General features: G+C 38.6%; 1 protein-coding gene across 17 annotated transcripts in view; it reads left to right on the forward strand.

Annotated features, from left to right (window-relative positions):
- Positions 1–9,856, forward strand: part of ZNF572 (zinc finger protein 572) — a 53,957-nt gene extending 44,101 nt beyond the window's left edge. For 10 of the 17 annotated variants that reach the window (XM_057737538.1, XM_057737536.1, XM_057737532.1 and 7 more), the window contains 2 exons: positions 2,945–3,058; positions 3,697–9,856. In XM_057737538.1, the coding sequence (XP_057593521.1) occupies positions 2,945–3,058; positions 3,697–5,141 (1,559 nt within the window). In that variant the 3' untranslated portion in view covers positions 5,142–9,856. Of the gene's footprint in view, positions 1–1,647; positions 3,059–3,256; positions 3,294–3,696 lie in introns of all 17 variants that reach the window. The other 7 variants (XM_057737529.1, XM_057737527.1, XM_057737528.1 and 4 more) reach the window with 3 other exon arrangements.
- Positions 9,857–12,565: the final 2,709 nt, after the last annotated feature.

Below are 12,565 nucleotides of genomic sequence, written 5' to 3' on the forward strand. Positions count from 1 at the left end.
TGGGGGAACTTCCTGTTTCCGTCTTCCGGGTTTGGGAGGTTAGGACCGTGGGTTGGTGGGGTCGGAAGCACAGGGGGATCCTAATTCCGGGATGGCTGGGAGTGCTGGGGGCTGCGGGGCGCTTAGTGTGTAGCCCCCAGAACAGTGAGTTCCTTCTCGGGGGGAAGGGAGCCGAGGGCTTCGGGCAAGAGGAGCGGAAGCTGCGCCGCCAAGGCTGCAGTGTACGTCCCGGTGGGGGATGCCGCTGCTGTGAGGGGCGAAGGCCCAGCATATCCCGCCGCACCGGCCACTGGGCCTCCCTCGTCTGCGGGGTCCCTTGAAAGACCGTGTCGACTGGAGACGATCTGTTCCCCTGCAACTCACCCCGCAGTGCACCCCAGCCTGTGCTCCCTGCCAGCGCTTCTTAAAGCTAAGCTTCAGGCAGTGCATTTTCTTTGGAATTCTTTTTAAGCCAAAGCACCGCCCCATCTTAATCACCTTTTTGCTCGAGGGCAGAGAAAACAGCCTTTCTCTGTGGAGTGACATTTTAAGGACAGCCTTTTAATACCATGTATGGCCTTGAGTTTGCTACCGTTTTGCTGAGCCAGTGTTCCTGAGGGCTCCTCTGTTACCAAAATTAATAGTTTCTTAGCAGGGAAAATGGTAGCCTGGGTATCTATTACCCAGACGCTTGCTTCTTTTGTAAAGACTTTGATAGAAATATGTAACTCAGACGGCAAAACATATAACTCCATTTGAACAACTTTCCCTTTTTTTTCGTTTTTGCATTCAGGTGTATTTTTTTTCCCCTCACTCAGGCACTGGTCACATTTGTGATTTAGACAAGTTTCATTTAGACTGAGGGTGCTTAGAGAATGCCAGCTTCCTTTGTTATAAGATCTAGGGATGTGAATTGGTTTTCTAGAAATACAGTCAATATGAATTTCCTGGCAGTCCCCTGATGAGGGCTCGGTGCTTTCACCGCTGGGGCCTTGGTTTGGAGGGTGGTGGTGGAAATCAGTATATTCCAAAATAAAGGTCCTGATCATTTTCAGGTTGGGGGTATGCCCAGCTCCACTTTCTGCTCTAGTTGTTTACTGTAATAGATAAGTGTATTAAATTCAGTGTCCAAACAGGTTTGGGACTGAATCCTTCTCTACCACTTTCTGGTTGTGTGACCTTAGAAAAGTTTCTTAATGTCTGTTTTGTTCACCTACAACATGCTGGTATCCGTTTATACACTTCAGAGGGCTGTTGTAAGAATTAAATGAGACGTGTTAAGGTATTTAGTTCACTGCATAGCACATAATAGGCAGTAATAGAGTGAAAACACCACATGTGTGCCTTCTTTTAAGCTCTTATTTTTCCTGAATTGTGCTGTTTTTATATCCTGAAATGGGTGCCAAATCCATATATAACTGTCTTCCAGTGAAGGATCCCATTTCCAGTCCCATAAAGTAGGTCAGGGATTGTAGTTGGATCCAGAAGATAAAGTTTAGGCTGAAAGGGATATTGTGATTATGATAGAAAGAGGCAAGGAAGAAGTTCCTAGTTAACCTCCCTTTTATATTTAGAGATTATTGGCTACAATTATTCTAGCCCTACTTTGTCTTAATTTCTTGTTACTAGTTAAGTAAATCCTAACTTGCTTTTTTTTTTTTTTTAAAGTTTTTGAAGACTGCATTGGACTTCCTAGGTGGTGCAGTGGTAAAGAATCCACCTGCCAATGTAGGGGACACAGGTTCGAGCCCTGCCCTGGGAAGATTCCACATGCTACGGAGCAACTAAGCCCGTGCGCCACAACCATTGAGCCTGTGCTCTAGAGCCCGTGAGCCACAACTATTGAGCTCATGTGCTGCAACTGTTGAAGCGCACGTGCCTAGGGCCCGTGCTCCATGACAAGAGAAGCCACTACAATGAGGAGTCTGCGCACCACAATGAAGAGTAGCCCCTGCTCGCAGCAACTAGAAAAAGCCCGTGTGCAGCAATGAAGACCCAACACAGCCAATTAATAAATAAAATAAATAAATTTTTTAAAAAGACTGCATCTTTTTTATAATTAATCAATTTATTTTTGGTTCTGTTGGATCTATGTTGCTGTGCATGGGCTTTCTTTAATTGTGGTGAGTAGGGCTGCTCTTCATTGAGGTTCATGGGCTTCTCATTGCGTTGGCTTCTCTTGTTGCAGAGCATGGGCTCAAGGTGCACAGGCTTCAGTAGTTGTGGCATGTGGGCTCAGAAGTTGTGGTTCGTGGGCTTAGTTGCCCCGCAGCATGTGGGATCTTCCTAGACCAGGGATTGAACCCATGTCCCCTACATTGGCAGGTGGATTCTTAACCACTGCACCACCAGGGAAGTTCCTTTTCTTTTTTTAGTGTTTTTTTTTCTTTCTTTTTTATTAGTTATCTATATTATACATATTAGTGTATATATGTCAACTCCAATCTCCCAGTTCATCTCACCACCCTACCCCCAACTTGCTTTTGAAATTGACTTCAAAAGTTTCATCTTTCTGTCAAGGACCCAATTATTCTTTGTAAACTAAACAGGGTGCTTTCTCTTTAGCTGCTTCTTATACCAGAATATTGTTTCCTTAAAGTTTTATTATTGGTGCCTTTTCCAAAAATCTACTTCATTTTTTCAGTTAAAAGTGTTTCTGAATTCCAGGTGGACAGTGAGTATTAGTATTCGTTCTATTTTTGAAGCTCAGTCCTCGGACTTTAATATGAAGTTTTAACTTTTAAATTATTTCGCTAGGAGAGGTAAATTGTATTAACTCTTGATTCTAAATACCTGTATCTGAGATAAGATTTTCTAAAAGGATTCCCAAGGCCCATGTTTCTTATTTTCAGCATGGTCACAGAACATTCCGTGCTTACAGTTGTTATGTTGCAATGGTTAGGAAGGAAGGAAGTAGGAGAAATGTTAACAGATGCCTTCAGACGTAACCTGTTTCCTTCCACAGGATTTCTGATCCCTAACCTGCCTGTGACCATTGTGATGGAACAAGGGCAAAAACTGTTGGTCTCAGATTCTAATGGCTTCAAAGAGAGGGAGAGTTTGAAAAGCACTTTTACAGGTGAGAGATCAAGATCTGAATCCCTTGGAAATTAACTATACGATGTGTTGTAGAATGTGTAGAAGGATCAGGGCGTTAGAATGAGCTAGATTAATCTTATTCTCTGCCCTGTCACTTAAAAGCTGTGAAAACTCCTACAGCCTCAGTTTTCTCATCTTTAAGAAAAGTGAATAATAACATCTATCTCATATTTTTTAGGATTAATGATACACTGTATGCAAAGCTACTGTTCTTAGTAAGTAATGGGTATCATTGTTATTTCTCTCTTTGCTTAGATTTTAACTAAGGTTTTATCTAGTTTTCACCTCAGATAGTGTTCTATTCACTTTCTTCCTTAGTTTTTTCTTTTAACTCTTCTAGAATAAAATTTAATGAATTTACTTTTAGATTGATAAAAGTGGCAATTGGTGAGAACTGTTCAGATACTTCATTAGTGTTGTTATAAGTACAAAACATTCACATGCTTCTGATGAACACATAGAGTAAAAGACGTAAAACTAGCTATAAAAACTTTTTTTTAATATAAAATTGTTTACAAGGTTTGAGTTTGTTATTCCCTCTCTTCCACTGCAACTCAGAATTTCTTTCCCCTGGCAGAGACTAGCAAATGTGCTTAGACTATTTGTTTATTCTTGCAGGAGATGAAAGTAAGAATAATCTGGAAATTGTTCAACCCAATAACTCTAAGGCAGACAAAGATAGAGCCTCAAAATGGTCTAAAAGTGATGGCCCACAAAATTATAAGCATGAGGACACACAAAAAATGCCATTGACATGGTCTCAGGGATGTGAAATTGAGTGTGAGGATGCCTGTGAGAATGATGGCAACTTGGAGAATGAGGGAAATTCTACAGGAAAAGAGGAGGAAAAACCCCATCACTGGGGATGGGACCCAGGAGAACACACCAGGGCTGCTGTCCAGCAGAATTCATCCTTCGGGGACAAACCCTACAAATGTTCTGAATGTTGGAAAAGCTTCAGTAATAGCTCTCATCTTCGAACTCACCAGAGGACCCACTCAGGAGAAAAACCTTATAAATGTTCTGAGTGTGGAAAATGCTTCAGTAACAGCTCTCACCTGATTCAGCATCTGAGAACACACACAGGCGAAAAGCCCTACCAGTGTAGCGAATGTGGGAAAAGCTTCAGCAACACCTCCCATCTTATTATCCATGAAAGAACTCACACAGGAGAGAAACCCTATAAATGTCCTGAGTGTGGGAAAAGTTTCAGTAGCAGCTCTCACCTTATCCAGCATCACAGATCACATACAGGTGAAAAACCATATGAATGTCCAGTTTGTGGGAAATGCTTCAGCCACAGTTATGTCCTAGTAGAACATCAGAGGACCCACACTGGAGAAAAACCTTATAAGTGCCCTGACTGTGGCAAGAGTTTTAGTCAGAGTTCTAGTCTGATTCGCCACCAGCGGACACACACAGGTGAGAAGCCCTACAAATGTCCTGAGTGTGGAAAAAGCTTTGGTTGTAATTCTACTCTCGTAAAGCATCAGAGAATACATACAGGAGAAAAACCCTATCAGTGTACGGAATGTGGGAAGAATTTCAGTCGAAGTTCAAACCTTATTACACACCAGAAAATGCACACAGGCGAGAAATCCTGTGAAAGATCTGGATATGAAGAAAGTTTGAGTCAGAACTGCAGTATGATAGAAGAATGCAGAATCCAGCCAGGAGACAAACCATATAAATGTTGTGAATGTGGAAAGAGTTTTGGCCTCAGCTCCCACCTCATAAGACATCAGAGAACACACACAGGAGAAAAGCCTTACAGATGTTCTGAGTGTTGGAAAACTTTCAGTCAGAGTTCCACCCTGGTAATTCACCAAAGGACGCACACAGGAGAGAAACCTTATAAATGTCCTGATTGTGGTGAGTGCTTCAGTCAGAGCTTTAACCTTATCAGGCACCGGAGGACCCACATAGGAGAAAAACCTTACAAATGTACTGACTGTGAGAAATGCTTCAGCAGAAGTGCCTACCTCAATCAGCATCGGAAAATTCACATAGAAAAGTCTTTTGCATCTCCTGAAGTTGAAGATTTTCCTCATGAATGGACTTAGAAAAACTGTTCTGGAGAAATGGCCCTCATCTCTTCATTTTCAATCCCAAATTCATCTCCCTCCTGAGTCCCAAAGTCTGTTTTTGGGGGTTTTTTTTTTCCTTTTCTTATTGGACCATTACAATTAAAGTGTTCTCTGATCATAGTGTTACAAAATTTCTTTGGGTTTTTTGCCAAAACATTTGGGAAAAGTCAACCTCCAGGCTTAGAGGTTGGGAAGACCCAGATCATCAGGTTATTGGATCTGCCCAGTGAGAGATACTGCCAGTGATGAAGAGGAAGAAGAATATTTTTTATTTAAGGTAAGACAGGAATAGCATCAAAGGAAAACATGGAGAGAAATCCTGGGAGACTCAAGATGAGACTGTCATTGAATTTCCTTATTTCCTGTTTCCTGATTGGGTGGCAACAAATCATTACTGTTCTCAGGGATTTACCTAGAGAAAGATTCTTTTTGAACAAATAATGTGATTTCCTGGCTATTTTGTTGGGTCTTAAGGAAGAAAAGATTAATTTTTTTTTCAAATATGTTTTTATTTGCTGAAAATTAGCTTTTGCAGCATCTAGAACTGCACTGTCTGGTACAATAGCCCCTAGCTACGTGTGAGTATTTAAGTTTAAATTAATTAAGATGAAATGAAATTTAAAATCAAGTTCCTTAGTCACACAAACCACTTGCCAACTGCTCAATAGCCACACACGACTGGTGACTGCTGTATTAAATGTCACAAATAGTTCTTTCAAGGTCATCATTCTTGACAGATCTGGTTGCTATAAGACTGTAGGAGAAATGTGCTCTGGGGTTTCTGTTCTGCAAGAGGAATTTCAGTGTTGAGTAGAAATGGTATAGAGTTGTCTTTATTTTTATTTTTATTTTTTAAATTTTGGCCACACCATGTGGCTTGTGAGATCTTAGTTCCCTGACCAGGGATTGAACCTGCATCCTTGGCAGTGAAAGCAGGGAGTTCTAACCACTGGACCACCAGGGAAGTCCCTGGGATAGAGTTTTGAAGGCACTCGGTCTAAAGCTTGGCTGTTTTGATGATTGTGTGTTTTACATTCAGTGTTCTCTGCCATCTAGTGATATGATCCTATTGTCTTGGCCAAGGTCAGATTAGGAGGTAGGATTCTTGAACTGTTCTAAGGTTTTCTGTCAAATTGTCCTTTCCCCTCAGTTTTCCTATTATGGAAGTCCTCATCAGATCAGAAACTGGTTTCTTTTTTCTAATAATTAACTCACTCAGTCTGAGCCAGTGTCCAGGGACAGTTTGTCCTTGGAGCCCCAAATTCCTTACTTCCGGTCTCAGCAGTTTTCTTTTGCCTCTTGACTTAAGTGATGTGTGGATCTGGTAACTGAGACATCATCCTCCCTGCTCATCTGTCCAATGGGAATGGTGCTTTGTAAAGTATTAAGCTATTCCATATGCCCCCACCTCCATTTCTTCCTGCCAGCACAAAAGGTAGATGTGTAGGAAGGTCAGGACTTGCCTAGGACTTCATTCTTTCTTTGGAGTCAAAAGTATATTTTCTGAAGAATAGGTGGAGATGCACATTAGGAATGTGGAGCCAGAAGGGGCCAATTACAGCTGCTGCAAAGGGCTGTATATAGCTGGTGGGTGACTGAATTCATGGGGATTATTTCTTTCATGAGTATGGCACCCCTGATACCAGTGAGGCAATTGTGTCTTTTTATATTGTTATAGGATTTTAAAATGAAGCAAAGCTAACAATTAAAGGTATCCAGCAAGTCTTTGGGGGTGATTTTCTGCTTTCAAAAAGGGGGAGAACATTATTGGGCATCATTAGCTTTAATGTGATGCTTACTTAAGCATCCTTTTACCTTTGTGTGTTATATAGTATTACCCAAATTGTCTTAAACTGTAATATCTGAGGATAAGTGTTTACAGTATTTTTTACTACACACAACTGAGAGTTTGATTAATGTTTGATAAGAGTTTGATTAATGATCAGTTGCAGGCTGATGGGGTGGTGTGCAGTCATTGATCCCATTATGTGTGGCAAGTAACCACTCTGAGCCTGTTTCCTCATCTGTAAAGCAGAGATAATGCCTACCTTTCAGGGTTTCGGTAAGGGTTAAATAAATGTTTGCAAAGCAGCTAGCACAGTGCTTAAAATATAGTGGGTCTAAATAAATGGTAACTGGTTATTATTAATGGAAACAAATTGAAAAATATCCTCTACATATTTTCAGAAGCAGCAGTACAGCCCCAAACTCTCCTACTTGGGGATTCTTTATGATAAACCTCAGGAACTCTGAGGAATAAGGTAGTATAAAAACACAAGACTATGTTGTATTTTAAGTTTGCAGACTACTGAAAACACTTTTATTTGATTCAGCTTATTGAATTTTTTTGTTGTTGCTCATGAAACAGAAGATTCAGTTTAAGTCGGGAAAGAACAAAACAGCAAGTTCAGTTTTAGTTAATTTGCATCTGAAGGGATTAACAGTTGGTACAATTTACATCTTATCACCATCCCTACACTGTTTTATGACTGCCCACAATTATATAAAATTACTTCACAAACCTTGATGTCTGTAGGAGCACAGACATTCACATTTTAGAGGAGTTAAGATGGGCTTCATTAGTAAAACAATTTGGCAAGAATCATTGTCTCTTTGGATTAAAAATTAGGGAAACACAAGAGAGAGTTGTCACTTATGGTGGAGAATTTAACATAGTCAAATTTAATCCTAGTTAATGCCTTTGCCTCACTTTCATTAATCAGCAAATAAGTTCTTTGTTTAGCTCCCGAAGAAATAAATGTTCTGTATTCTGTTTTTCTTGGCAGCACAAAGGATTCAGCACCTGAATTAATAAAGCATTCTTATTTACAACTGATGTTTCATACTTTCTTTTTAATTAAAGAGAAGACTCCTTCCTGTATTCACTTTTTCCTCCTCACAGTAGGAGCTTATGTATTTTTTCCCTGCAGTGGAGTGGGGAAATTCATGTTAATGAACCTATTCACAAATGTAGCAGGGAACCCACTCCCTAGCTGCTTTATAGCCTACAAGGAAGTATATAGTACCTGAAATAAAAGTTTGCTTCCATCATTCTAAGCCATTCAGGTTTGATCTACCAAATGGTCTTCTTGATGCTGTAGAAGTTCCCTTATTGATGGTGAGAGGTAGTGGGGTATGGTCTGTGACAATTGCTCCTTACACATTAGTCCCACATATTCACCTTTGCCAATCTCTCAGTTTCTGGTAATCATTGTAATGATAAAACTCATTGCTTTTTATTCTGTATTTGAGTTTGTGTAATTCCTTTCAAGCAGCATAATCATTCATTCAACAAAAGTTTACCTGATGCCTAATATGTGTCTAGCAGAGGTCAAATGACAATGGGAGGGACAGATATAGACTAATAGTAGGACAGTGTGCAGCTTTTCAGATGACTCCTTTCTCCTTGCCAACTCTTAAATTATACTTATTATGCTGAACCCTCTATCTTCAGATTTCATAATTTGATAATCTGAGGAGCTAGAGGTAACATAGATAAAAGTGGGTTAGGTTTATTGTGAAAATGTAAGCTTGGTGAAGTTTGACACAATGCTTTCTTTGCACATAGTGGTACTCAGTAGTTACTGAGTGGGCATCATATGCTTATATGTTTTATGCTAACATCCAAGAGTATGTCCTTCCAGGATATGTGTTTCTACTAGACTGTCAACTCCTTGAGTCAGAGAATGGATTTCATTTTTGTAATCCCAAAGCCTGACACAAAGCCTGGCATGTCAAGTGTTTGTTGGTTCTGGTTGAGGGGTATTCACCGATGGATAAAGTCTACTGGATTAGTCTGTACAGTCTCAGCGTCCCCTTGGGCCCTTTAACACCACTGCTTGTCCAGTCCACAGAGGCTGGGCTGGTTTGAAACTGAAAGTGACTGCCCTAGGAAGCTGAGCCTATCCTCACAATAACCCTAGAGGACCCTAAAGTGTCCCAATTGTTCAGAATTCTGTGGAAGTAAGACCCTGGGCTTTTGATTCAGACTACCTAGAAGAGGTTTAAAACGTGTTTCAAATTCATGTTTCAGTCACGCTTTGTATTATGTGCTTACCTTGTAAGATTTAGTAAGCAGTGAATGAGGTGAGGTACCTGGCATATGATAGGTGTTAAGGAAATAATGTTTTTCTTCTCTGTTCACCCTCATTTGCTCATAATTTTGCCAAGTATAGGCTCTAGGCATGGAAATGTTTAATCATTTTTTGGATTGATTGTTTCTAGGTTTCTAAAATAAAGATATTAAGAACATTTAGTTCATGGATTTGTTGTGAGGATCAGTGAGATAATGTATATAATATGCTTAGCATTGTTGATACCTAGTAATCACTCAATGGTAGCTATTGTTACCATCATAAAGTGGCTCGAGACCATGTGGGTCTTTTGGATTATCTTTGAAGGTAACCTCAGAGACAATCAAGTCAAGGCAAAGGATGGTCCAAATGCTTGGTTGTAAAGAATCCTGGTAATAATGATATTGTGGACATGTAGTCACTTATAAGCAGAGGTAGCTTATGGGTGCTAAGACAGCTAGGTTGCTGATCTAACATTGCTTGACTGGTAAAATTAGATCTTCTAGGATTTGACTCAGTGAGTGATGATGTAGAAGCTTTGGTTGAAAAGGGATAATGATTAATCTGACCCACGCTAAGTCATATGGATAAATGGTCAGATTAAAGAAAACTTGGGTTAACTAGTTAACTAGACTGACAAACACAGGTGAAAAAAATTTCCCCTTAAAAATCGTTTACTTTCTGATCATTAAATGAATACTTGCTAATTGTAAAATATACAAAGACGTATAAAGTAGGAAATACGTAAAAGTATGAAGACCGAAATTAAAATGACCCATAATCATTTTCTCCAGAGATTACTCACCATGAAATTTCTGGGATCTTTCCCAATAACCTCTTTTCTGAGCATGTATCTGAATAAATATTTTTTTAAAATGGATAATATGGAGTATGTAGATAATATTGTGTCTAGATTTTTTTCCTAATCTTATATCATTTTCCAACTAATTGTTTTTTTCTTTGAGAACTTTTATTGAGATACAGTTGACATACATCCAACTAATTGTTTTAAATTATTATGGGGTTTTTAATGGCTTGAAAATATTATACTGAATAATGTACCATAACAATTTAATTGTTCTGGTGTTGGATGTTTATATTGTTTCCAGTAGTTTGCTATTAAAAATAACACTATTTTGATTAGGGTTGTTTTGGTTGTTGTTTTGTTTTGGTATTGTGGTTGTGATTATTTTGTTTTGCTTTTTGCTTTTTTTGGTGTACAAATTTTAGTGTTCATCTCTGTTTCCTTAGAGTGAATTCCTAGAAGTGAGATTATTGAGTCAAGGGCATAAAAGTTTTTAAAGTTATGTTACTTAATTGCTTTTCAGAAATGTATTATCAATTTAAATTGCCCCAATGAAATAATTTTGTTAAACATCTTATGGAGGTAATGGGGGAGATAAACATGTAATTTAAGACAAATACATTTAATTGATGAAAACCTTTTTTTAAGGCAGCTTCTTTGGATATGGATAATCTTTTTCGTTTTATTTTTTTCCCCATCCCTCTTACCCTGTCTTGGGTTAGGATCAGCTGAGAGTCACTTTGGGTTGGAACATTTTAAGAACTACTTAGTGGTATGAAACTGGATATCAAGAGAAGTTCCTAACAATACAGGCCTACCTCAAGAAACAAGGAAAATATAAAACAATCTAAATTAACATTAAAGGAACTAGAAGAATAAGAATAAGCAAAGCCTTAAGTTAGCAGAAGGAAGAAAATAATAAAGGTCAGAGTGGAAATAGATGAAATAGAAACTAATAAAGCGATAGAAAAGATCAATGAAACAAAGAGTTTGTTCTTTGAAATGAAACAAAATTGACATGTCTTTAGCTAGACTCATCAAGAAAAAGAGAGCCCAAATAAATAAAATCAGAAATGAATAAGGAGAAATTACAACCAATACCACAGAAATACAAAGGATTATAAGAGAATTCCTTGAACAATTATATGCCAACAAATTAGGCAACAAAGAAGAAATGGATAAATTTCTGGAAATATATAATCTTCCAAGACTGAATGGTGAATAAATAGAAAATCTTAATAGACCAATTATTAGTAATGAAATTGAATCAGTAATTGAAAAAACTTCCAATAAGTGGAAGTCCAGGTCCAGATGGCTTCAAAGATGAATTCTACCAAATATTTATAGAAGAGCTAATACCTATCCTTCTCAAATTATTACAGAAAATTGAAGAGGAAGGACTATTTCCAAACTCATATTATGAGGCCAGCATTGCCCTGATACCAAAACCAGACAAAGACACAACAAAAAAAAGAAAATTAAAGGCTAATATCCCTCATGAACATAGATGCAAAAATCCTCGACAAAATATTAGCAAACCAAATTCAACAATCCTTTAAAAAGATCATACACCATGATTAAGTGGGATTCATTCCAGCGATGCAAAGATGGTTTAACATCCACAAGTCAGTCAACATGATACATCACAAAACAAAGGATACAAATCATGTGATCACCTCAATAGATGCAGAAAAAGCATTTGAAAAAACTCAATATCCATTTATGATAAAAACTCAACAAACTGAATATAGAGGGGACATATCTCAACATAATAAAGGCCATATGTGACAGTCTCACAGCTAACATCATACTCAACAGTGAAAGCTGGAAGCTTTAACTCTAAGATTGGAAATGAGATAAGAATGGCCACACTCATCACTTTTATTAAACATAGTGTTAGAAGTCCTAGCCACAGCAATTAAGCAAGAAAAAAAAAGGCATCCAGATTGGAAAGGAAAAAGTAAAACTGTTACTATTTGCAGGAAACTAATACTATATACAGAAAACCACAAAGACCCCACCAAAAAACTATTAGAACTAGTAAATGAATTCTGTAAAGTTGGAGGATACAATATTGATAGACTGAAATCATCTATTGCATTTCTTTTTTTTAAATAAATAAATGAATTTATTTATTGGCTGTGTTGGGTCTTTGTTGCATGCAAGCTTCCTCTAGTTGCAGAGAGCAGGGGCTACTCTTTGTTGTGGTGTGTGGGCTTCTCATTGTTGTGGTTTCTTTTGTTGCAGAGCACAAGCTCTAGGCACTTGGGCTTCAGTAGTTGTGGCTCATGGGCTCTAGAGCACAGGCTCTATAGCTTTGGTGCACAAGCTTCGTAGCTCCATGGCATGTGGGATCTTCCCAGACCAGGTCTTGAACCAGTGTCCCCTGCACTGGCAGGCAGATTCTTAACCACTGCACCACGAGGGAAGCCCCTGAAATCTATTACATTTCTATACACTAATACAAACTATCAGAAAGAGAAGTTAAGAAAATAATCTCATTTATAATGCATCGAAAAGAA

This window comes from Hippopotamus amphibius, chromosome 5, assembly GCF_030028045.1.
Source record: "Hippopotamus amphibius kiboko isolate mHipAmp2 chromosome 5, mHipAmp2.hap2, whole genome shotgun sequence".
Classification (NCBI taxonomy): Eukaryota; Metazoa; Chordata; class Mammalia; order Artiodactyla; family Hippopotamidae; genus Hippopotamus; species Hippopotamus amphibius.